This window comes from Carlito syrichta, unplaced genomic scaffold (assembly GCF_000164805.1).
Source record: "Carlito syrichta isolate Samal-C Ts95f unplaced genomic scaffold, Tarsius_syrichta-2.0.1 Scaffold157052, whole genome shotgun sequence".
NCBI lineage: Eukaryota > Metazoa > Chordata > Mammalia > Primates > Tarsiidae > Carlito > Carlito syrichta.
In genome coordinates, this window is record NW_007101148.1 from 44,270 (window position 1) to 69,520 (window position 25,251).

Consider the following 25,251-nt stretch of genomic DNA (forward strand, 5'->3'; position numbering starts at 1 on the left):
CAGGCAATCCACTCACCTCAGCCTCCCAAAGGCGCAGGATTACAGGCTGAGCCACTGAGCCCGGTTTATAACATTTATTTCTATGGCTACTTATTTATTTGAGGTAGAAGAATCCATGTTAGGAGCTGCTGAGATTTTCTGTTATTTATTTCTCCTGGCCTCAGCTGCTTGGTTGTTCCTAGGGCTTAAAATATATATACTTTACCTAGGGATATGAGGAGTAAAAACCACCAAGAAGATAAACTATGGTAAAGCCTAGCTCTGCTATTACAAACTTAGGTTTTCTAATTAATTTCCTTCAGAAATAATTTGCTGACATGAAGGTAATTTTTTTGTAGGTTATTACCTTCTTTGGCACAATCCACCGCCACTCATCCCAGGTCCTAAAGGGTCACTTTCCCCATGGTATTCTAAAAACCCTTGTTAACGTTATCATTTAGCATCTATGTAATCCCTCGCTCTTCTAACAGTGCTTCAGGCCCCAGCAGCCATTAGCATCATCTAGAAGCTTGTTAAAATGCAGAGTACGGGTCTACCTTGTATCTGCTGAATCAGAGCCTGCATTTCAGTAGTGTTCAGGTAATCCATATGCATAGTAAAGCACTGCTATAATCCCTGCTAGAAGGAATGACCAAAATTTCCCTTCAAGTGTAAACTTCTCATCTCTCAAGGGATTTTTCTCAGATTGGGTAGCAAGCATGGAGAAAAGAGTCAACACTGGATTTCCCAAAATCACACTGTTGATCTAGAAAAGGGAGACTTTGTGGGCAAGTCTCTTTATTTCTTTGTGAAAAGACATTCAAATTCAAGAGCAGGAATGCTGTTTTTGAAGTCCTGGGCTGGTCAACTGTTGCTATGAGTAAAAGACACCCCAGTAATATACAGCTGTGTAAAAGTAACACTCTGACATCTGCTGAACATCTAAACCTGAGTATATGACAGGCAATTACAATTACACATTATCTGATTTCAATGATCATGTAGCACTGCTCACCTTTCAAAGTACTTTTCACGTTAGAACATTTCCTCTTACACAAGTGCGACTTAGCAATTTTTCACATACTTATTAAAAACATACAGATCCAACAATCCCACTACTGGGTAAATATCCAAAGGAAATAAAAGCATTATGTTGAAGAGACATCTGCATTCCCATGATCACTGCAGCATTATTCACAGGAGCCAAAAGACATCTACATGTCCATCAATGAAATAATGGATAAAGAAAAGGCAGCATTATATACATACGATGGAATACTCTTCAGCCTGAAAAGAGGAAATCTGTCACTGAGGACAACTTGGATGAAACTGGAGGATGTTATAAATGAAATAAGCCAGGCACAGAAAAGTTTTTATAAAAGTCAAACTCAAAGAAGCAGACAGCAGAAGAATGGCTACCAGGGGCCAAGGGGGTGTGGGGCAGACGGCAGACAGCAGATGGTGGTCAAAGTCAAAGGACGTGCAACATCAGTGAGACGAGAGTAATGACTTCTGGATACCTACTGCACACCACGGTGACCACAGTTAGTAACAAAATATTGTATATTTGGAAATTGCTAGGAGAGTCAACTTTCAGTGTTTTCACCAAAAAAGTTAAGAAGGCAATGCGTATGTTACATAGCTTGACTCAGCCATTCCCCAGTGTGTACACATATCAAAACTTCATGTGACTGGCAGTAGTGGGAAACTGCCCGGGAGGGATGGGGAGTGCGGGGAAGGCAAGCCCCGTCAACAAGGGCAACTGCGTCATGAACATTTGTGTACTGGTATACCTAACCCTGAACTGCACCCCACATAAGCAAAATAAAATATTTAAAAAACCTTCATGTTGTATACCATAAATATGTACAATTTTTATCTGCCAATTAAAAAAATTAATTACAAACACACATATTGCGATCTTACACTATAATTTTTAGGAAAAGTTAACATTTTGCTCAACACTAACATGGACTTGAACAAATTACCTTGAGTTCATGAAGCTTATCCAAATAGACTTGTTTAGGCTGGTCCTCTCCTTCTTCATAAAGCCAATTTTCTGTGTCTTCCAATATTGCAGACAATTTATTCAAGTCCTATACATTTAAGAGGCACTAATTAGAAATGCTTTCCAGCCGGGCTTGGTGGCTCAGCCTGTAATCCCGCGCCTTTGGGAGGCTGAGTTGAGTGGATTGCCTGAGCCCGCGGGTTCGAGACTCGCCTGGGTAGCGAGACCTCATCTCTACAATAAATCAAAAAATCAGCCGGGCGTGATAGCGCATGCCTGTAATTCCGGCTACTCGGAAGGCTGAGGCGGAAGGATCGCTGGAGCCCAGCAGGCGAGGCTGCGGTGGCCAGGAGCGGCCACTGCACTCCAGTCTGGGCAACCGAGTGAGACTCCAACTCAAAAAAACAGAGAAATGCTTTCCTTGGAAAGTCATCAAGGAAGGACAATGGTTTCCAAGTATAAAATACTAAATTTCAGATTTTTCTGACTTCTTATTCATAAACAGGTTTTTCTCCATACTCCCGTGATTTGGAAAAATAACTATGAATCATCTCCGAGATTGATGATAATCAATTTCGTATACTTATTTGCATAATTTGTACTCACATTTTCAAGCGAACATTTAATTAGTTATAAGAAACAGTGATACAACTCTGACTTACTTCGGGTGTGATGAATCTTTCGTAGACAGTGCCCAGCTTGTCTCTGAAGTCATACACATACTCTTCAACAGCGTTCTTGGCATCATTTCTTTCCTTCTCTAACTTATCTTGCATAATCATCTTTCCCTGTTCAAAAAGCTTCAGATTAGTTGCCATCATATTCATAGTAAAACACAAACCCAAATCCCACTGAGGTGCCTCTTCATAATCCCTAGGATGATCACAATAAAAATAGAAAGAATTCACAAGCTTGTGGAGAAACCAAAACCCCTGGACATTACTAGTGAGAATGTGAACCATTGCAGCCACTTGGAACAGCCTGGCGGTTCCTCAGAAAGCAAAGCACAGAACTGCAATTTCACTCCTAGGTATTCATACAATGAAACCAAAAGCAGGGTCTCAAACAGATACATGAATGCACAGATATACTCACTGTGGCATCATTCATGACAGCCAAAACAAAAAACAAAAACAAAAAAACCCCAAGTGTGTAGTAACAGATCAACAAAATGTATATAAACACAATGTAATATTTAGTTTTAAAAAGGAATGAAGTTCTGATACACGCTAAAAAATGGGTGAACTTTGAAGTCATTATGCCAAGTAAAATAAACCAGGCACAAAATGACTAGTATGGTATAATCCCACTTCTGTAATCTAGACTAGGCAATTCATACAGAAAGAAAGTAGATTAGCATTTACTGGGAACTAGAAGAAGAGAGGAATGATAAGTTGTTACAGAGTTTCTGTTTGGGGAAGTGAAAAAGTTTTGGAAATAGGTGATTGGTGTGCAACACTGTAAATGTAATTAAAGTCACTGAACTGTACATTTGAAAGAGTTAAAATGGCAATTTCATATTATATATATATTTACTAGCTTAAAAAAATTAATGTAACATAGCAAAACCCACTGAAATATGTACTTTAGTTAATTAATTAATTAATTTATTTTTGAATGGAGTCTCACTCTGTCACTCAGACTGGAGTGCAGTGGCCGCTCCCGGCCACCGCAGCCTCGACTTGCTGGGCTCTGGCGATCCTTCTGCCTCAGCCTTCCGAGTAGCTGGAACTACAGGGGCGCGCTACCACGCCCGGCTGATTTTTTATTTATTGTAGAGATGAGGTCTCACCAAGCTGCCCAGGCGGGTCTCGAACCCGCGGGCTCAGGCAATCCACTCACCTCGGCCTCCCAAAGTGCTGGGATTACTGACTGAGCCACCGAGCCAGGCCTATCAATTTTTTTTTTGAGTTGGAAATTCACTCTGTCGCCCAGACTGGAGTGCAGTGGCAGCCTCGACCTGCTGGGCTCCAACGATCCTTCCGCCTTAGCCTTCCAAGAAGCTAGAACTACGGGTGCACGCTACCATGCCTGGCTAATTTTTTGATTTATTGTAGAGATGAGGTCTCGCCAAATTGCCTAGGCGAGTCTCGAACCCACGGGCTCAGGTAATCCACTCACCTCAGCCTCCCAAAGCAGTGGGATTACAGGCTGAGCCACTGAGCCCAGCTGAATTATGTACTTTTTAAACGGGTGACTACACAGCATATAAATTGTATCTCAATAAAGCTGTTAAAAACAAAACATAGCCTATGTTTCAACCAACATATTCTGGTTGAAATTCTGGGTTCCCCATTTACTAGCTTAATATAGTCAGAAAATCACCTGAGTTTTCTTTTGCCAAAACAGAGCCTAATTCTATTTCTCCACGGGCTGTTAATAAGATGAACATAATGCTTGTAAGATATTTAGTGCAGTGCCTGGCACACAACGGGTGCCGGGAACAGAGTCTAGTGGTTGTGATGCTGAGCTCTGGAGACCAAACACCTGGATCCAAGTCCTAAGGTGATCCTGAGTGACTCAGGCGACTCGACCCTACATTTCCCATCTGTAAAATGCACATCTCTAAGAGAACCTTTACTTCATAGGTTTGTGTTGAGGATCAAAACAAGATATAAAGTATTTAAAGATATTACCAAAAATTATCATCATAATCAAAAGCAAAGAAATAAAGAATCTGAAGATTGTAACACTTGAACAAAATTTTTACTTTACTAATGAAAAACTGGCATTTTCGGCCGGGCTCGGTGGCTCAGCCTGTAATCCCAGCACTTTGGGAGGCTGAGACAAGAGGACTGCCTGAGCCCAGGGGTTTCGAGACCAGCCTGGGCAACATGGTAAGACCTCGTCTCTACCATAAAATGAAAAAAATTGCCGAGTGTGGTAGCATGTGCCTGTAGTTCCAGCTACTTGAAAGGTTGAGGTGGAAGGATTGCCAGGGTGGCCATCAGCACGCCACTGCACTCCAGTCTGGGTGACAGAGTGAGATTCTAACTCAAAAAAAAAGTATTTTCAGCATAAGAATTCCTTTGTAAACTACAACGTATTGATACCTGTGTGAATTTAAAATAGGGAGACATTCAAAAATGTTTACAAGTTGCATTTGTCCACAAAGTCTGCCTTAACTGAATTCGTCTCAAGACAGACAAACTGTGAACGAGTCGAGACGTCCGGGAGTGCCTGTTCCGCATAAAATGTCACCTTCAACGAATAATGAATCGGTAGGGGAGGTGAGTCGCACCAAACCCAAGCACCGTAGCGCCAAAACCTCTTGGTACAACAACGTACAGCAGATGGTAGAATACAGGGCATTTCAAAGAAGACTGACCGCCTGTAACGCCAGCCAAGCTTGTAGAAATGAGAAGCCACCATTTAGATGTAAATTTTAAAAACAAAAATGATTTTTTACATAGCTACTGGTAAAGAGACAAAACTCATTTCCTCCAAAGACCGTAAAATTAAACAGGGAAACACATTAGAATGTGTAAGAAATGGTAAGAACGGCAACAGATTCAAAAAGTATTTAATGGAGGTAAGAAAACATTTTGAACAGAAACTAAACCTTTAAGGACAACACTCTGGAATAGGAGAGCTGTACCATTTCCCCATATGACATCCGCTGGGTGTGGCTGTTAAGGACAGAATAAAAGGGGGTAAGAAATGTTAGCTCAGAATTAAATCTTGTCCCATAAAGGAGACAATCCATGTTTTGTTTCTGAGTTGGGGGTCTTACTCTGTTGCCCAGTCAAGCAATTCTCTCACCTTAGCCCCCAGAGCTGCCGGGACTACAGGCAGGTGCCACCATGTCTGGCTAGTTTTGACAATTTATTTGTAGGGAAGGGGTATGGTTATGTTGCCCAGGCTGGTCTCAAACTTTCTGGTCTGAAGTTATCTTACCATTTTGGCCTCTCAAAGTGCTGGGATTATAGGTGTGAGCCACTGTGTCTGACCAACAATCCATGCTTTTCTTATAATTAAGATGAAAATGACACAGTATACATGACATTAATGTGGCTCAGTACTTTATAAGAAATAAAGCAGTTCAATAATCTACTTAATATAATTCTTTGGGGGTTATGAACTAATTCCCCAAATTTTGAAGACAATCATTGATTTGTACAAAATTTCAAAGCAGAGTAGCACCTAATTCAGTATCATCTCAGATTTATATACCTCATTTTCAATGTAGCTGTTGAGAAGATCTTGGCCCAATTGTCTACACAGGTTACTCTGGATAGGCAGATCAATACTCTTGACTTTTCCTTTTCTAACAGTCTGATTTAATCGGTCTTGTTTTTCTGAGGGAGCTGACTGTAAAAGAAATGCAAAAGAGAAGTGTAAATTTCTAAAATTAGCTTAAAAACAGATTTAACAGGTGAAACAGAAAAGTTAAATCAAAACTATTACTATCTACTCTATTTAGTTAAAAATACTACCTTAATACTGATAGTAATTTAAATTGTATATGCTAAATCCTAGTTTGTACACTAAAAACATTGGGTTGGAAATGCAAATCAAACCTGGATGAATTGCTACTTTATACCATGATGGTGATTAAAAAAAAGTGGAAAATAAAGTACAAAATAACAAGTATTGACAAGGATGTGGGGAAACTGGAACCCTCACTGTAATCCTGGCAAGACTAAAAAATGTTGCTGTCATTCTGGAAAACAGTTGCAAGGTTCCTCAAAATATTAAACATAGTGACACCATATGACCCAGCGACCCCATTCCTACATATGTGCTCAAGAAAAATGAAAATACACACACCTCAAAAAGTGTGTGTGATTGTTCATAACAGCTTCATTCATAATAGTAAAAAAGTGAAAACAACCTGAATGTTCATCAACTGGTGAACAGATGAAATATGGTACGTATTCATACAACACAATATTATTTGACCATAAAGAGAAATGAAATGCTGATATATCCCACGACTTGCGTGAACCCTGAAAACACCATGTTTAGTGAAAGAAGCCAGTCACAAAAGGACCACATACTGTGTATCTGTAGTTACACAAAATGACCAGAATAGGCAAATCTATAGAAACAGAAGAAGGTCTACTAGTGGTTTCCTAGGGCTCTCCAGGGAAAGGCTCGATGGGAAATTGGGAGTTATTGCTAACAGGTACAGGGATTCTTTTCAGGGTAATGAAATTGTTCTAAAATTGTGATGATGGTTGCATAACTCTGAATATACTAAGAAATACTGAACCGAACCTTGAATGGGTGAACTGCATGATATGTAAACTATACTTCAATAAAGCTGTTCAACAATTAAAATTTTAAGAACTCTGTAAAATACAAAATTTAGAAAAACAGGTTTCAGTTTTTAAATACATCTAAAATTTAAAACTAAATCTTCATAAACTCTGAGAAAAAAATCTATTGAAAATGATAACTTAGAGCCGTAACGATATTCATCCGAGTGAGTGGGGCAGGGTCTCTTTCTCTTTTATTGGTAATTACTATCTTACTAAAATAATTACTCTCAATATAATCATTTGTCCCTTAAAAATTTATTTTGAAGGGCAGGCTTGGTGGCTCAAGCCTGTAATCCCAGCATTTTGAGAGGTTGAGGCGAGAGGACTGCCTGAGCCCAGGGGTTTGAGACCAGCCTGCGCAAGACTGACAAGACCTCGTCTCTACAATAAATCAAAAAATTAGCCAGGCATGGTAGTGCATGCCTGTAGTTCCAGCTACTTGGAAGGCTGGGGTGGAAGGATAGCCTGGGCCCAGCAGTTCGACACTGGGGTGGTTGTGAGCATGCCACTGCACTCCAGCCTGGGAGACAGAGTGAGACTCCAATTTAAAAAAAATTTTACTTTGGAAAATAGTTATTTTTTATTTTTTTTTTGAGTTGGAGTCTCACTCTGTCGCGGGCTCAGGCAATCCACTCACCTCAGCCTCCCAAAGGCGCGGGATTACAGGCTGAGCCACCAAGCCCGGCTGGAAAATAGTTATTTTTGCACATAGAAAAATATTTTGTGATATGCAACAAAATGCTTGGAGTGGCTAATTCTGAAATACAGGGCACTGCTATGCTAATTTACGTTTTTTAATGAGAAAATGTTAATGAAAATGTAATTTTTCCTACCAAACAGATAATCTTACTTATATTATTAGGGCTCATTCTTAGTTAGAGGAATTTTTTTTTTATTTTTTGAGTTGGAGTCTCACTCTGTCACCTAGGCTGGAGTGCAGTGGCACACTCACCGCCATCCCAGCAGTGACCTGATGGGCTCCGGCAATTCCACCTCAGCCTTTCAAGTAGCTGGAACTACAGGTACAAGCTACCACGCCTGACTAATTTTTTTGCTATTGTAGAGACAAGGTCTCACCAAGTTGCCCGAGCTGGTCTCGAACCCGTGGGCTCAGGCATCCACTTGCCTCGGCCTCCACAGTGCTGGGATTACAGGCTGAGCACCTGAGCCTAGCCATGGCTCATTCTTAGGAAAGTACATAAAAACGGTATAATAAATCACTAAAATGTATTTTGACCACAAACTTTCTATGCTGTCCTACAGTACTAGATTAAAAATATCATCCAGTGCATTAAGAGCAAAGATTACAAAGCAAATATACTAATTCAAAAATATCAATCTCAGAAAGACACAATTTATAGAAATAGCCAACTAAACCTTTGTTTTGGCTCCTGTATGGTCAATTTCCTCTTCTGGGGTATGTTCAGCGTGACTTTTTTGATGACCTCCTTCTTCTTGGTCGACCTGCATTTTATCCTGAAAATTAAGTATAAATTTAAGATAATATGCAGTATCTTTTTAAAAAATATATAAATTTAGAGTTCAAACCTGTTTTGAAATGTGTGAACATAGTAAAGCAGAAGCTTGTTTTTCAATTGAGAATAACTACAAATAACAAAAAGATTAATAGGAAAGTAAAGTAAAAAGATCTACTTGATGCTGTGTGAAAAAACTTGACTTATGATTAATTGCAAAATACATACAAATTGTTCGCAGTCAAATTTACAAAAGCAAGCTCACCAAAAAAGAGAGCATTCAACCAGACATAAAAAATGTTTATATGGCAGGGCGCCGAGGCTCAAGCATGTAATAATCCCAGCACTTAGGGAGGCTGAGGCAAGAGGACTGCCTGAGCCATGGATTCGAGAACAGCCTGGGCAACATGTTGAGACCTTGTCTCTACAATAAGTCAAAAAATTAGCTGGGCGTGGTAGCGTGTGCTGTAGTTCCAGCTGCTTAAAAGGCTGAGGAAGAAGGATCACCTGAGCCCGGCAGGTTGATGCTGGGGTGGCTGGGAGTGTGCCACTGCGCTCCAGCCTGGATGACAGAGTGAGACTCCAACTCAAAAAAAACCAAAAAACAAAAACCCAAAAAACAACAGAAAAAGTTTATAAACAACTCAACATGGGAAAAAGTAACAATGATATAAAGTGTATGTATTATACAAATTCAATAATATATGTTTATTTTTTATCTTATTTTATGTATTTATTTTTTTGAGTTGGAGTCTCACCTAATCGCCCAGACTGGAGTGCAGGGACACAACACGGCCACCGCAGCCTCGACCTGATTGACTCAGCGGTCCTTCTGCCTCAGTCTTCCAAGGAGCTGGAATTACAGGCGCCCACTACCACGCCCAGCTAATTTTTTTGATTTCTTATAGACATGAAGCCTGGCCAAGTTGCCCAGGAGGGTTCGAGACCCGGCTCAGGCAATCCACGCGCCTCAGCCTCCCAAAGCGCGGGATTACAGGTTGAGCCACCGATTACAGGTTGGCTTGATTGTGCTTTTATCTCACCAGGAGTCAGCAGGCTGTTTTCAAACAACCAGGACTCCGTCTTTTCATTCTTTGAATGGTCCTTAAGTGGTCTGTTGACTAAAATACAAAGAGGCTGCAACTGCTTGGCACCATTAGAAGTAACTACCAAGTTGTCCCAGTCACGGGTGATGAGACGGGTCTTGCATGGTCAGCAGTGAATGTAAGACATCGTCATTCCCAAGCCCCATCCCATTCAATCACATTTAAAGTGGAAAACTGTACACTTTACACTGATACAAAATGGTAATAATTTGTTAATCCCTTAAAATTCTTTTTAAAAATGTTCATACGAATATTATCACTAGTAAAGTAATTAATGAAAGTGCCTACAGACTCTCTAAAATCCACGAGAGTTAAAACCACTCTTCTATTTGCTATTATAACCAAACACACATTCTAGGCGCTTACAGTTCTTTGCTGAATGAATAAAAATCACATAAGAATAAAATTCGAATCACTGTCAGGCTTCGCCTGATTTGTCCTGTGATCCGTCTTTCAACTTCCTACCCCTAAAGTGCCCTTTTCATCTTTCAGGCTAGCTTACCTATTCCTTCCTGGCTGGCTTTCCTCGTCACCATTATATAGTTACTAATTTCTATACCGTCTTTCTTCTAAATTCAACCACTGCCCTTTAAAAAAAATTCAGCTACCACCCTTTAAAGTACTTCATTTAAGGACCATGCTTTTCTCCCCCCAACCTTCCCATGTATCATTTTGCCATCACCTCTCACTTATTTGAATTGAGGAGGAAGAAATGTCCTTATCTGTCAGTGAAGATACAGTTTTTTCTAAATCATTATAAGGATAATTGATGAAAAGTTAAAAATGTTAAATTACAATTCTAGTAACTAACAAGAGGAGACTTAAAAAACCCTAATTTATTTACAAAAATTGTGCATTTATTCTTACATGTTTAAACTTCAGTCACCTTCAAAGTACTCTCCATTCAATGCAATACACCTATGGAGATGCTTTTCCTGCTACTCAAAACAGTTTTTTAATGCGTTCATTTTGATGTTTTAGAGCCATTTTTTGCATCACCTCTTTCTCATCAGCGAAAGGCATCCCCCCCTCCTTTCAGGGCTTTTTTCATCCCAGGAAACAAAAAAACCAAGTCACGTGAGGGGAGATCAGGTGAATAGGGAGGGTGGGGCATGGCGGTCATGGTGTTTTAAACCGCTGAACATTTAGCGAGGTGTGGGCAGATGCATTAAGAACCAGTCACCTGTTTGCTACAACTTGGGACATTTCTCCTGCAAATGTCAAACTGTGATGCAATTGTCTCAAAACTTTCAGATAAAAACTTTGGTTGACCGTTTGAGCTGGAAGAACGAATTCTGAGAGTACTTGTACTACAAAAGGGGCCATCCTCCAAAAAAGATAACTGTTTTTTTTTTAGGGTCACCCCTCATATGTCAAACATGTACATTTAATCTATTAAGATTTATTTGCACTAAAATTGAGAGTACTTTGTATGCCTTTTAGGACCAGTTGCTCATAACTATTCATTTTCTTCACTTTCTTTTTTTTTTTTTTTTTTTTTGAGTTGGAATATCACTCTGTCACCCAGGTTGCAGGGCAGTGGCATGCTACCGTCCACTGCAGCCTTAACCTGTTGGGCTCGGGCAATCCTTCTGCCTCAGTCTTCCAAGTAGCTGGAACTACAGGCATGCACCACCACGCCCAGCTAATGTTTCTTGATTTACTGTAAAGATGAGGTCTTGCCAAGTTGCCCAGGTTGGTCTTGAACCCACGGGCTCAGGCAATCCTCTCATCTCGGCCTCTCAAAGTGCTGGGATTATGGGCGTGAGCTACCACGCCAGGCCTCTTTTTAAAATTTTTTTATTTTTTAAGTTTCTCTGTACCTAACTGGTACAAAGTGCACCGGTGGGGGTGACTAGTGCACTTAAAGTCCAGACTTCACCACTATACAATGCATCCACTTAACCAAAAACCATGTGCACCCCTCTCTAAAGCTACTGAAAAAAGAAAACAGAAGCCACGCAAAAGGCAGAAAAAAAAACAAACCTACAGATTCAATACTTGATAAAGGAACGATAGCCACAATTTCTAAAGACTCCTAAAAAAACACATATACACACACAACAATGCAATTAAAATAAGATAAACAAATGGCAAAGCAGCACACGACATTAGTCATTAGGGAAATGCAAGTTACAAATACGATGAGTTACAGCAATACAGCTGTTAAAATGACTAAAAGTTAAAAGCCTGACCATGCTCATACCAAGTATCCACAACAATGTGGAGAAACTGAGATTCTCATACTCTGCTGGCGGAAATGTAAAACCATACCTTGCAAAGTACTTGGAAGATAATTTAACAGTTTCTTAAAATGTCAAACAGATACCTACCCTATGATCTGGTCATTTACTCAAGAAATAAAAGCATATGTTGATTAAAAAAAGACTCATAGATGAATGCTTTTAGCGAATTTATTTTTAATAACCCCACACTGAAAACAAGCCTCGACTCTATCAACATGTGGATGGGCAACTCAACTGTGGTATAGCCATACAATGGGAACACCACTCAGTATTAAAACAGAATAAACTACAGATATCCAAAACCATGGATGAATCTCAAAATAATTATGCTGTGAAAGAAATTTTTTTAAAAAGCACTTATGTATATATAATTCAATTTATACAAAAGCCTAGAAAGTGTAAACCAAATATATTAGCTTTCGGGCTGCCATAACCAAGTACAATGGACGGAGTGGTTTAAACCACCACCACCACTACACACACCCACACCCACTCCTACCACCCACACACACATGCACACACTCATATATTCGGGCACGCGAACACACCCACACCTGCACATGCACACACCCCACACGCACGCACACACAAAATGCCAGGGAAGAACAAGACAGGTAGCATGCTGTTCTTGTTTAACTTTCAGTTCACAGTATTCAACGTTATATAGGGAAAACTAAAGATCTCAGAAGAGATATCTTTAAAAAAAGGTGAAGAAAATGAATGGTTATGAACAACTGGACCTAAAAGGCATACATAAAGTGCTCTCAGTTTTAGTAAAAATGGATTCGATTTATATTATCTGGCATAAGTTACTATGAACTGTATACAAAAATTAACTTTTCACCAATTATCATTATGATAATTTATGAAAACCTGATTGTATCTTCACTAACAGATAAGGACATTTCTTCCTCCTCAAGTCAAATAAGGAAGATGTGGTAGCAAAGTGATACATGGGAAGACTGAAAAAAAAAAAAGCCATGGTCCTCAAACGAAGTGCTTTCAGGGGTAGTGGCTGAATCTGTTAAGACAGATGCTGGCTAGGCTCAATAGCTCAGCCTGTAATCCCAGCACTTTGGGAGTTCGAGGCGGGTGGACTGCCTGAGCCCCCAGGGTTTGAGACTAGCCCCGATAACTTGGCAAGACCCCATCACTAAAATAAATAAAAAATTAGCTGGGCGTGGTAGTACTTGGAAGGCTGAGGCAGAAGGATCGCCAGAGCCCAGAGGGTTGATGCTGGGTGGCCATGTGCGTGCTACTGCACTCCAGCCTGGGTGACGGAGTGAGATGACAACCAAAAAAAAAAAAAAGACAGCAGCTGGATTTAGAAGACCATATAAGTAATTATACCAAAAATAAACAAAAAAATTATGGCCAGGCGCGATGGCTCATGCCTATAATTCCAGCACTTTGGGAGGCCAAGGTGAGAGTATTGTCTGAGTCCACGGGTTTGAGACCTGCCTGGGTAACTTGGTGAGACCTCATCTCTACAATAAATCAAAAAAATTAGCTGGGCATGGTGGCGTGTGCCTGTAGTTCCAGCTACTTGGAAGGCTGAGGTGGAAGGATCCCAAACCTAGCAGGTCAAGGTGGCGGTGGCCATGAGTGTGCCACTGCACTCCAGCCTGGGTGACAGAGTGAGACTCTAACTCAAAACAAACAAAAACCAAAAAAATTTTAAAAATTAAAAAAAAAAAACAACCTTCAAAAAAGGGGGCAACTATCTTGAAATAGAAAAAAAGAAAACCCAGTCTATGCATAAGACAAGTCTAGGGCAGCTCAGCAATTATAACTAGGAAAAAACCTTAACAGATGCCACTGAAAATCATACACAAAAGGAACGTACAATGAGTACACATACAAAGAGGAAAACTGTATAATGGCCTATACTCAAGTGCCTCTGAGATGCCTTCATCTGCCTCGCACATCAAGAGCAAACTCAGGGTCACATAACTGCTTCATAAAGAAACACTTAAAAACCTATATCATAGCCGGGCTCGGTGGCTCAGCCTGTAATCCCGTGCCTTTGGGAGGCTGAGGTGAGTGGATGGCCTGAGCCCGCGGGTTCGAGACCCGCCTGGGCAGCGAGACCTCATCTCTACATAAATCAAAAAATCAGCCGGGCGTGGTAGCACATGCCTGTAATTCCGGCTACTCGGAAGGCTGAGGCGGGAGGATCGCCGGAGCCCGGCGGGTCGAGGCTGCGGTGGCTGGGAGCGGCCACTGCACTGCAGTCTGGGCGACCGAGTGAGACTCCAACTCAAAAAAAAAAAAACACAAAAAAAACACCTATATTATAAAATGTTGCTGAACGCCCAGCATACTCCTCTCGATGTCCTGACTAAACCCTGAAAAACTATTTATTAAGCACATATTTTCAATCTAAAACATACATATATGACAGCTCAAAACTTATCAATCATCCTCAATTGGTTTTATCTGTAAGCTCAAAATCCAGCCACAACAAAACACATGCTTTTAATGCAAAATAAGAACGTAGGAAAGACAACTCCAAACTCACACCTTCCACATGAAGCTGCGGAAGCTGCATGAGCCATGTAGTGTTTGTCATGATGTGAAGGGTGTGAGCACTCGAGTCGGAATAGTTCTTTATTGCTCTTATTAAAAAGGTTGACTCTACCAGGCTCCGTGGCTCAGTCTGTCATCCCAGCACTTTGGGAGGCTGAGGCGAAGGGATTGCCTGAGCCTGAGGGTTCGAGACCCGCCAGGGCAACTTGGCGAGACCGCGTCTCTACAATAAATCAAAAATTAGCCAGGCACGGTAGTGCGCACCTGTAGTTCTGGCTACTCAGAAGGCTGAGGCGGAAGGATCGCCAGAGCCCAGCAGGTCAAGGCTGCAGTGGCCAGAAGCGTGCCACGGTACTCCAGCCTGGGTGACAGAGTGAGACTCCAACTCAAAAAAAAAAAAAGGTTGACTCTGACTCTTACAGTAGAAATTCAAAGCAAAAGCTCAGAGTTTACTGTATTTAACGAGTCAAGTCCCAGTTATAAGACACACAGTGTACATCATCTCATGGGGGAACACTGGGATAGGCTTTCTGCATACCACATCATCTTTGTTTTCATTCTTTGGTGAAGCTTCTGTCTCCATAGCTGCATCAACGTGATCGCCTTCCAAGTTCTGCTTCTCAATTACTGATGCACTAGCTACACTGAAGATTCCATGGATGTTTACACGGACTTTAACCTTCACTTTGGAACTATCACCATCAGACTGTGGAAAAACATTCTGAATAGTGAAGCTCCCTTCAGGGAAAAAAGAGCTTAGATCAGTACATGCAGCTCAGACGAACTCATTCATTTCACTTATTCAACCATTGGGCTATCATCTCTAAGATGCTGGCAAATAACCATAAGATTGTGATGCCAGCCTGATTAATTACTCTAGGGCAGTCACTTGCCCCGTATTATCCCTTTTATACCATAACAAACCTGAAATTAAGCCTTAGAAAGGTCAAGTAACCTGCTCAAACCATCAATGTTAAGAAAAAAGGAGAGTCAAGATTTTAACAGAAGACAATTTGGTTCAAAGGCAGTTACTTTTAAGTATTTCACAGTATTGTCATACTCTAAAATCAAAATAACAAAATTCAATATCTAATACTGAAAACAAAATAGACACTGGCTTTTTTTTTTTTGCTATAAACTTTACAATCAAAATCATTTTGGTAATTCATAAATAAAGCAATTTTTAAAAACTGGGTTTTTCCTGTAGCAAAACCACTGAGATATACAGTGTATCACTAATACATGCAGAGAAACCAACCTTTCACTTTCAGAAATCTACTAACATCTTAAGGCTGGGTGCAGTGGCTCTTGCCTATAATCCCAGCACTTTGGGAGGCTGAGGCAGGACTATTACTTGAGATCCGGAGGTCAAGACCAGCCTAGGCAACAAAGTGAGACCTCGTCGCTACAAAAAATAAAAAATGTATCTGGGCATGGTGGAGTGCATCTGTAGTCTCAGCTACTGGGGACTGCCTGGGCCCAGGAGGTTGTGGCTGCGGTAGCCTGGGCGACAGACTTAAAACACACACGAATGTTTCATTTCTCCGGAGAGATCACACTTATATGATGACACCCATAGCCGAAGACGAGAGAATGCTAGGCAGAAAGGCTGAGCGTCACAACACTGGGCTGGCCTTTTCCTTTTGTACGGGCTGGACTGTGTCCTCCTCAATTCATGTGCTGAGACCCTACCTCTCCCCCCACCTGGCACCTCAGAATGTGACTGTGTTTGGAGACACCTTGATGGTGAGCTTCCAGCCTACAGAACTGAGATGATACATCTCTCCTGTTTAAGCCACCTAGCTTGTGGTCCTTTGTGACAGAAGCCCTGGCAAACTCATACATCTTTCAATAACTTTTACTGCTTTAAACAATACACTTGAAACATTTACAGGTATGCTGTCTCCTTTTTAGTCTATCAATAAAGCAGTCTGTAGCCAGGCGTGGTGGCATGTGCTTGCAGTGCCAGCTATTTGGAAGGTTGAGCTCCGTGGAAGGATCGTCTGAGCCCAGCAGGTCAAGGCTGCGGTGGGCGTGAACGTGCCACTGCACTCCAGCCTGGGTGACTGAGTGAGACTCCAATTCAAAAAGCAAAACAAAACAACAAAAAATAAATAAAGCAGTCCGTATATGGTCATTTAAACGTTATAAAATCATTTTTTATCTCTCCTGAAAAGTTGACTCAGATAAAATGGATATTAGTCCATTCCTCTCTCACTTTCACATTAATCTAGTAGGAGTCATTCTAGTTGTTGCCAGCAAACTTTAAGTTTAAAATCAGAATAGACAGTCAGTCTGGCAGCACAACTTCAATCTACTGATTAAGGAGTTTTTCCACAAAGTAACTCCCACATAAACCTTTCAGGAAATTACAAAGTATTTTAAATATACAAGTCAAAATGAATTAAAAATATCCTTGGTATCCATGGGGAGTTGGTCCCAGGACTTCCTGCGGAGGCTCAAGTCCTGTGTGTGTGTGTGTGTGTAACACCCTAGTCCCTAACCCCTAACCCTAATTTATATATACAAATTATGGGGTCTGGGGAGTTGGTCCCAGGACTTCCTGCGGAGGCTCAAGTCCTGTTTGTGTGTGTGTGTGTGTGTGTGTATAAAACCCCAGTCCCTAACCCCTAACCCTCATTTATATATACAAATTATGGGGTCTCACTATAATGCCCAGGCTGGTATTGAAGCCCTGGGTCCAAGTGATCCTCCAGACTCAGCCTCCCAAGTAGTCAAGTTCCTTATATAAAATTATATAGCATTTGCATATAACCTGCATACATCCCCCAAACACTTTAAAACATCTCTATATTATTTATGAAACCTAATACAAAGTAAATACCATGTCAGTAACTGCTATGTGTAGTAAATAATAACAAGAAAAAAGAGTATATATAGGCACTTTTCTCTAATATTTTTGATCTGTGATTGGTTAACTCCATGGATGCTGAACCCACAAATACACAGTGCCTATTGTGCTCAAATCTGTAACTATTCTAGAAATAAACTGAGCACTAAAAAGTATATGTTTAGAAAAGAGTGTAAATAGCTTTATTTAAAAATCCAGTACTGGCTTGGCTGAAATGTCAGTCTTTTTCTTAATTCTAATAAAACATTATTTTATCAATATTAACTTTATAACATTTTATAAAAATTTTTTTCTTTTGTTCTCTTACCAATTCTTGGATCAGGATAAGGCACTTCATGTAAATTAGTATAAAATGCTTCTAGTTCAAATGGCTCCTTCTTGTGGAAAGTAATGACTTTGGAGAACGGGGCAGGATGGTTCTTAGAGAACACTTCACATTCCCTGGAGTGGAGTGGGAAAAATGCTCACTTAGAAGCAAACGGAAAGCTGCCTGTGAACCTAAGTATGGAGTCAATTTCACCCTTAAGTCATAAGTAGCAATTGCAAACATCTCTACGTACAAATGTAAGAAAAACCATTGATTTTGCTATAAACATGCATTTTGATAGGTTATGGCTCTAAGTTTTCACACCTATCGTAACAGACAACTGCATACTGTTAAAAAGAGAAATTACCTGAGAATATGTATATTTTAAGGTCAGTGTGTCAGGATTACTTGCTCACATCTGAGGACCAAGTCCTACCCCATTAACTTCCAAAATACTTGCCATGTGTAACCCTTTTTATCCCAGCAACTTAGAAAACACCTTTTATTTGGAAATAATTTAAAATTACAGAAAGGTACACAATTAAACCAGGACAAAGAACACACGTATGTCCTTTACTTGGACTTGCTACTGCTAACATCTTACACCTTATGCGTCATCATCTGAGCACACTCTTGTCATCTACGAATATTTTTCCTGAACCGACTGAGGGTGATGCATACATTATGGTCCTTTACCCCCAAAGACTTCAGAGTGCATTTCCTAATAGGGACATTCTGATACTATAACCTATGACCCATTTCCAATTGTTTTCCAGTTGCTATAGTGATGTTCTTTGTAGTATTTTTTTCTTCCACTACAGGGAGTTTTAAAACCTACATAGCAATTCCTATTCCTTAAGTAGTGTAACAGAATTGTGTTTGTTTTTTTTTGAGTTGGCGTCTCACTCTGTTGCCCAGACTGGAGGGCAGTGGCCGCTTCCGGCCACTGCAGCCTCGACCTGCTGGGCTCTGGCGATCCTTCCGCCTCAGTCTTCCGAGTAGCCGGAATTACAGGCACGCGCTACGACGCCTGGCTGATTTTTTGATTTATTGTGGAGATGAGGTCTCGCTGCCCAGGCGGGTCTCAAACCCGCGGGTTCAGGCAATCCACTCACCTCAGCCTCCCAAAGGCGCGGGATTACAGGCTGAGCCACCGAGCCTGGCTCAGAATCGTTTATGACTACTGGTTACAGCGGCCCAGAAACCAATCTTTAATACTATATCGTCATATTAACCTTAATTATGCAAGGTTTGAAAATCTCAAATTCACTAACCTTTTACTCCATCCTAGTTTTCAAGAGCCTACAATACTTTCTACTTTCTTACTGTAGTTATTAGGCCATATTTACTTTTCAATTTAGCTCCCTATACGTTTTCTTACAAATTTTTTTTCTGGAATACTTACACCTTTAACTGAAATTAAGTTTTATAAAGTAATAATTCCTGCCTCAAAATTGACAATAACAGTCATTCAAATGCTCTGCAAGACATTCAAATAAGGATGACAATCCATATTTTTAGAATTTGTGAAAAAGCTTTATTTTCTTGGGGATACTGATGTACAAAACAACATTTTAAAAGGAACTTCAATAATAAATACAGCTTTATTCATTGTACACGCTATACTTCTGAAAAGCAGGCGACTAAAATATTTGAAAACAAACTCTGACACTGATAGGGAAGTAAGCTAACTCAAAATCATAGAAAAAGAAATACAACTGTTGGCAAAAACATGAAAAGACTACTTTACAGTAGTCAGAAGCATAACTTAGTAATAGCACGTTTTTAAAACTATCAGCATGTTAAGTCTAAAAGTACAGGAAAAATGAGCTAAGACAGATAATATCATGAAGATTAATAGGAATGTAAATTGATACTGTCTTGTTAGCAAATAACTTGGCATTATCATTCAAAATAATAATAATGTGCATACTTCTTGGTTCAACTCCACTCCTACAGAAAAACACTACTGATCAAGGGCATGTGTACAAAGATGTTTCCACTTTGCTTAACATAGCAAAGATATGAACTAATAGTGTATTGATTAAATTTATTATGGCACATACAACTGTAGGAAAAAATACTGTTGGCATGGAAAAATAGTACACAATATATTTTAAAAAGTAAGTTACACTAGAGATATATAGATGATCCTATGTATATTAAAAAGGTGTATGCTTTTATTTATGGATATTCAAAGAAAATGACTGGACAGATAAATGAGCTGTTAAAAATGCTTATGTCTGTAAAGTGCACTAAGGGAGTTAAGAGTATGGCAAATTCAGGTCTTTACGTTTTTACATTTCTATACTGTGATTTTCATTTGAAAATGAGCATGCTTTAACTTTTTTTTTTTTTTGAGTTGGAGTCTCACTCTGTCACCCAGAATGGAGTGCAGTGGCATGCTCATCGCCACCACACCCAAAGCAGCTGGAATTACAGGTATGTGCCACCACACCCGGCTAATTTCCCCTTTTTTTGGATTGGAGTCCCACTCTGTCACTCAGGCTGGAGTGCTGTGGCACGTGCACAGTCACTGCAGTGTTGACTTGCTGGGCTCAGACGATCCTTCTGCCTCAGCCTCCCAAGTAGATGGACTACAGGTGTCCCCAACCATGTTTGGCTTATTTTTTGATTTACTGGAGAGACACGGTCTCATCAAGTTCCCCAGGCAATCCTCTCACCTCGGCCTCCCAAAGTGCTGGGATTAAAGACTTGAGACATGACGCCCAGCTGATTTTTAAATTTATTGTAGAGGTCTTGCCATGTTGCCTAGCTGGTCCCAAACTCTTTGGCTCAGGCAATCCTCTCGTCTCCACTTCCCAAAATGCTGGGAATACAGATATGAGCCATCATGCCTGGCCACGTTTTATTTTATAAAAAATATGATTTAAAAAATATATCCATCATGGTTTGTAGGTGATATATTATTTTTACATTCTAATTTTTCTAACACTTTATTTAAAAGTATTTGACAGCACTTTAAGTATCAATTTCTCTAATTTAGAAAAGTAGGCTTAATTGGTTAAGATGGATGACAAAGTTCTAACCCAGGCTTTCAAAATAACTTACCCAGTTCCATCTTCAAAAGAGGTCTTCCATCTTAATGTGATTGAGTACGGAACAATGTCTGTTATGGAAAATTCACGCACTTTAAATGCTGGCGAGAGAATTGCACACTGAAAATAAAATGTATACCATATTTAAATCAACAAATACAAGCCATATCACCCCAGGTTACCCTGATTTAGTTGCTTTATAAAGTCCTTCTATTATAATTGTTGCATTTTAGAAGTAACTGTTTCTTTTTGGTAATGACAATTAAAAATTTAAAAGAGCCAAAGTATTCTTTCTGAAACCTTATGAAATTTAATGAGAATATTTTTAAATCTTCAAAAGGAATTTTAAATGGGCAAATTTCAAGAATTCATAAAATATATGTTCATTCAGCACAGTTACAGACATATCGTCCTATTACAGCTTAAAAATATAAACCAGATGCTGGGTACAGTGGTTCATGCCTATAATCGCAGTACTTTGGACAGGAGGAGAGAGGATTGCTTGAGTCCAGGGGTTCAAGACCAGCTTGGGCAACTTGGCAAGACCTCGTCTCTACAATAAATCAAAAAATCAGCCAGACATGGTGGCGCGTGCCTATAGTCCCAGCTACTTGGAAGGCTGAGGCAGAGGCATGGCCTATGCCCAGCAGGTCAAGATTATGATGGTCATGTTCATGCCACTGTACTCCATCCTGGGTGACAGAGTGAGACTCTGACTCAAAAAAATATAAAAATGGAAAAAAGACACAAGACTTATCTATAAGGAATAATCTCAGTTTACTTTTGAGTCTATTGACAGGTGGTTGGAACAGATAATATTTTAAACAGGTTCCTTTGAACCTGTCATCCACTGCTGGTAAAATACACATTCTAGAAAATAAAGTGAAATAGTAAGTATACCTGTAATGCACATCCTCTTGCAACAGCTTCATCAGCATTTAACGTGGTACTTATATCTTTAAGAAAGAATTTAGTGATTCGTTCCTTCACTGCAGGAATTCGTGTTGCTCCTCCCACAGTTTCTATATTACTGATGTCTTCACGTTGTAAGTCTAGAAAACAAAATATTTTTAAGTGAGAAAAATAAGAAAGTCTTTAAAAATCTGTGATCAGGGCTGGGTATGGGGTCTCACACATGTAATCCCAGCACTTTGGGAGCCCAAGGACAGAGGATTGCTTGAGTCCAGGAGTCTGGCACCAGCCTGGGCCACACAGTGAGATCCTGTCTCTACAAGATATATATATATATATATATACAAGTATATTAGCCAGGCATGGTGGCATGTGCCTTTAGTCCCAGCTACTCAGGAGGCCGAGGTGAAGGATCACCTGAGCCCAGGAGGTCAAAGCTGTGGTGAGCTGTGATTGTGTCACTGCATTCCAGCAGGGGTAAACAAGTGAGACTGACAATCAATCAATCAATATAAAAAAATCTGTGATTAGTAGGTTTGGAAAGTACTTTAAAAAAAAATGTATTTTATTTTAAAGATGTGGGGTACAATTCAGGATTAGGTACACAAGTGGTGCAAAGTACTGGGAATATACCCTGAAGAACTCAAATCACTCTATAAAAAAGATACCTGCACACGTATGTTTATTGCAGCATTATTCACAAGAGCAAGAACCTGGAACCAACCATGCTGCCCTTCAAAAGAGGACTGGATTAAAAAATGTGGTACATATACACAACGGGATACTATGCAGCCATAAAAAAAGAACAAAATCATGAACTTCGCAGCAACCTGGACGGAACTAGAGTCTATAATACTGAGTGACCTCTCACAGAAACAAAGATCTGAGTATCACATGTTCTCACTCATATAGTGGACCTTGAACATCCAATGTATTACCATAAGAAAATGACTGACAGTTGTGGGAAACTATGGGGGGAAAGGGGAAGGGAGATGGGATTAATGGTAGTAAATATCTGTCTGGGGATGGGGGGGAACACCCCTTATCAACAAGGGTGCCTGAACAACGCATATTTGTATACCTGACCCTTAACTGTACCCCACAATTTTAAAATAAAAAAAAGTTTTTAAAAAACAGTAAACTAATTTTTGATTTGCTCAAAAGAAGATAAAATGGAAAGAAGATAAGAATACAAATTTCAGAAAAAAGTGAAATTGAGTAACTATTAATTATCTGTGTGATAGGCACCCCACTCGGTTCAGATGATGGAGTGGCAACAGGAACACAAAAAACTCCAGGAGTTTTAAAGGCGTTTTTCAGTCCTTCGGTTTTCTTACTTCTACCTCCCAAATCCCTATAGAAGGCATTTTAAGTTGATTATCAAAACCCTTAAACAAAAAGCAATCATGTTGCCATTTCTACTTTAATTTCAATTTAGAATCGTCTATATAAATACCTCCAAGTAGCACTAGCCTTAGTTTTACAATGTAAACAATAAAAGAACCAGGAATAAAACCTCAGAAACCCAGATTTCTAGTGCCTCACTTTTATGAATAAAGAATAAGCTATAGTCCCACTCTCTAAAATGAGAAATACATATCTTTTTAAAAACAAAGTTTTTGGTTGGGTATGATGGCTCACGCCTATAATCCTAGCCCTTTGGGAGGCTGAGGTGGGAGGATCTCTTGAGTCCAGGAGTTCGAGACCAGCCTGGGCAACACAGCAAGACCTCATCTCTACAAAAAAAAAAAAAAAATCAGTGGTATGGTGGTGTGTGCCTACAGTTTCAGCTACTCGGGAGGCTGGTGAAGGAGGACTGTACACGCCCAGGAGGTCAAGGCTGTGGTGAGCCATAAGCAAGCCAGTGCACTCCACGGCCTGGGTGACACAGACTCTGACTTAAATAAAAATATGAAAGGTTTTATTGCTTTTACGTTTACCTACTCCCCTCAAGTGAATAACCCTATGGTTCACTTGTGATAGTCCAGTAATTTCCACTTACTGGCTTGCTCCATTACTGCTTTTAAAGGTGGCTCAACTCTGGCCAAGAGGGAAGCACATAACTGTTCAAATTGAGCCCTGTGAAAAAATAAAAAATGCATTCATTATTTTGGGATTAAAAAGTCGAGCATATCTTCTGAAATGACAAAGAAAATCAGACGTGATCTAAACATTATGAAATAAGCAAAACTATTCAAACTAAAGACACACATAGTACCTGTTCATTTTACTAGAAACATCAAGGTCGTTCATGAAACACTCAATGTTCAATGGAAGATCTGATGCATTTGCGCTCATCAGCTTCTTCAGTTTTTCACATTCCTGATATAAGCGCAGCAAGGCCCGAGAGTTTTCTTTCACGTTTATCTTATATTTGGTCTTGAACTCATCACAGAAGTAGTCTACCAAAGCCTCATCAAAGTTCCTGCCACCCAAATATGGATCAAAAGTAGTAGCCAAAACCTGTCCAATTGAAAAAGCAGAACTGAGTTTTCAGAAATATAGAGTCTTCTAGAATAAAAGAAGAAAAACTTCTACAATTGTATCTAAAAAATGAAGCTGTAGAAATTGTCCAATCATGGAGTATCAAATTTGGGACTGGAATGAAATGATCACTTATACTTAACCAACATATTTTCCTACTCTGAATTATCTGCTTTATAGATACACATCCATGTATCATAATTAAAAGAATCCTAATCCTGAAATAACTGAATTATAACTACTAAAACTTCATTATATCGCATCCTTTGGTTCTCCAACAGAACTGAATAGGTAAATCAAAAACCAAGTTTAAGAGAGCAAAGAAACAGTCCTAAATAAGAACAAAGCATTCAAGAAAAGCAGACCCGAAGATTAAACCTAAAATACTGTGATTGGTCAATTTACAGGTCAGGAATTAGGGCTTCTGTTACTAAAAAAACCCAAAACAAACAAAAAAAACAGGCCAGGCACAGTGGCTCATGCCTATAAATCCCAGTGTTTTGGGAGGTTGAGGGGTGGAGGATCGCTTGAGGCCAGGAGTTTGAGACCAGTCTGGGCAACACAGAAAACCTGTCTCTGCCAACAACAACAACAACAACAAAATTAGATGTGGTGGTGCATGTCTATGCTCCTAGCTTCTTGGGAAGCTGGGGTGGGAAGTTCACTTGAGCCCAGAAGGTGGAGGTTACAGTGAGCTATGATTGCACCACTGCACTCCGGCCTGAGTGGCAAAGTGAGACCTTGTCTATTAAATATAAACTAACAAACAAATCCCAAAACAAGCTAGTCCACTTCTACACAAATACAGAACACAAAAGCAAAAAAGAAAACAGAAACAAGTGAAAAGAGATGAAAATGTAATAAGCTTGTTGATGCACAACAGACTCCCAGCCAACAGATGAACGGAAGAGGTGGAGTCACAGAGTCAACGCTGCAGCTCTTAGACACGGGAGCAGACGTCTCACCTCCCCTCAGGTTAAGATGAGCACTGATGACACCAGTCACTAACA

At 40.0% G+C, this 25,251-nt stretch overlaps 1 protein-coding gene across 2 annotated transcripts in view; it reads right to left on the reverse strand.

The window, feature by feature from the left end:
- The window catches only part of HSPA4L (heat shock protein family A (Hsp70) member 4 like), a 47,492-nt gene that overhangs the window by 10,967 nt on the left and 11,274 nt on the right, over positions 1-25,251 (reverse strand). For both annotated transcript variants that reach the window (XM_008051029.1, XM_021709086.1), the window contains 10 exons: positions 23,976-24,220; positions 23,760-23,836; positions 21,746-21,897; positions 20,859-20,965; positions 17,787-17,920; positions 15,146-15,345; positions 8,629-8,727; positions 6,161-6,298; positions 2,650-2,775; positions 1,968-2,075 (listed from right to left, as the gene is read on the reverse strand). In XM_008051029.1, the coding sequence (XP_008049220.1) occupies positions 1,968-2,075; positions 2,650-2,775; positions 6,161-6,298; positions 8,629-8,727; positions 15,146-15,345; positions 17,787-17,920; positions 20,859-20,965; positions 21,746-21,897; positions 23,760-23,836; positions 23,976-24,220 (1,386 nt within the window). The remainder of the gene's footprint in view (positions 1-1,967; positions 2,076-2,649; positions 2,776-6,160; positions 6,299-8,628; positions 8,728-15,145; positions 15,346-17,786; positions 17,921-20,858; positions 20,966-21,745; positions 21,898-23,759; positions 23,837-23,975; positions 24,221-25,251) is intronic.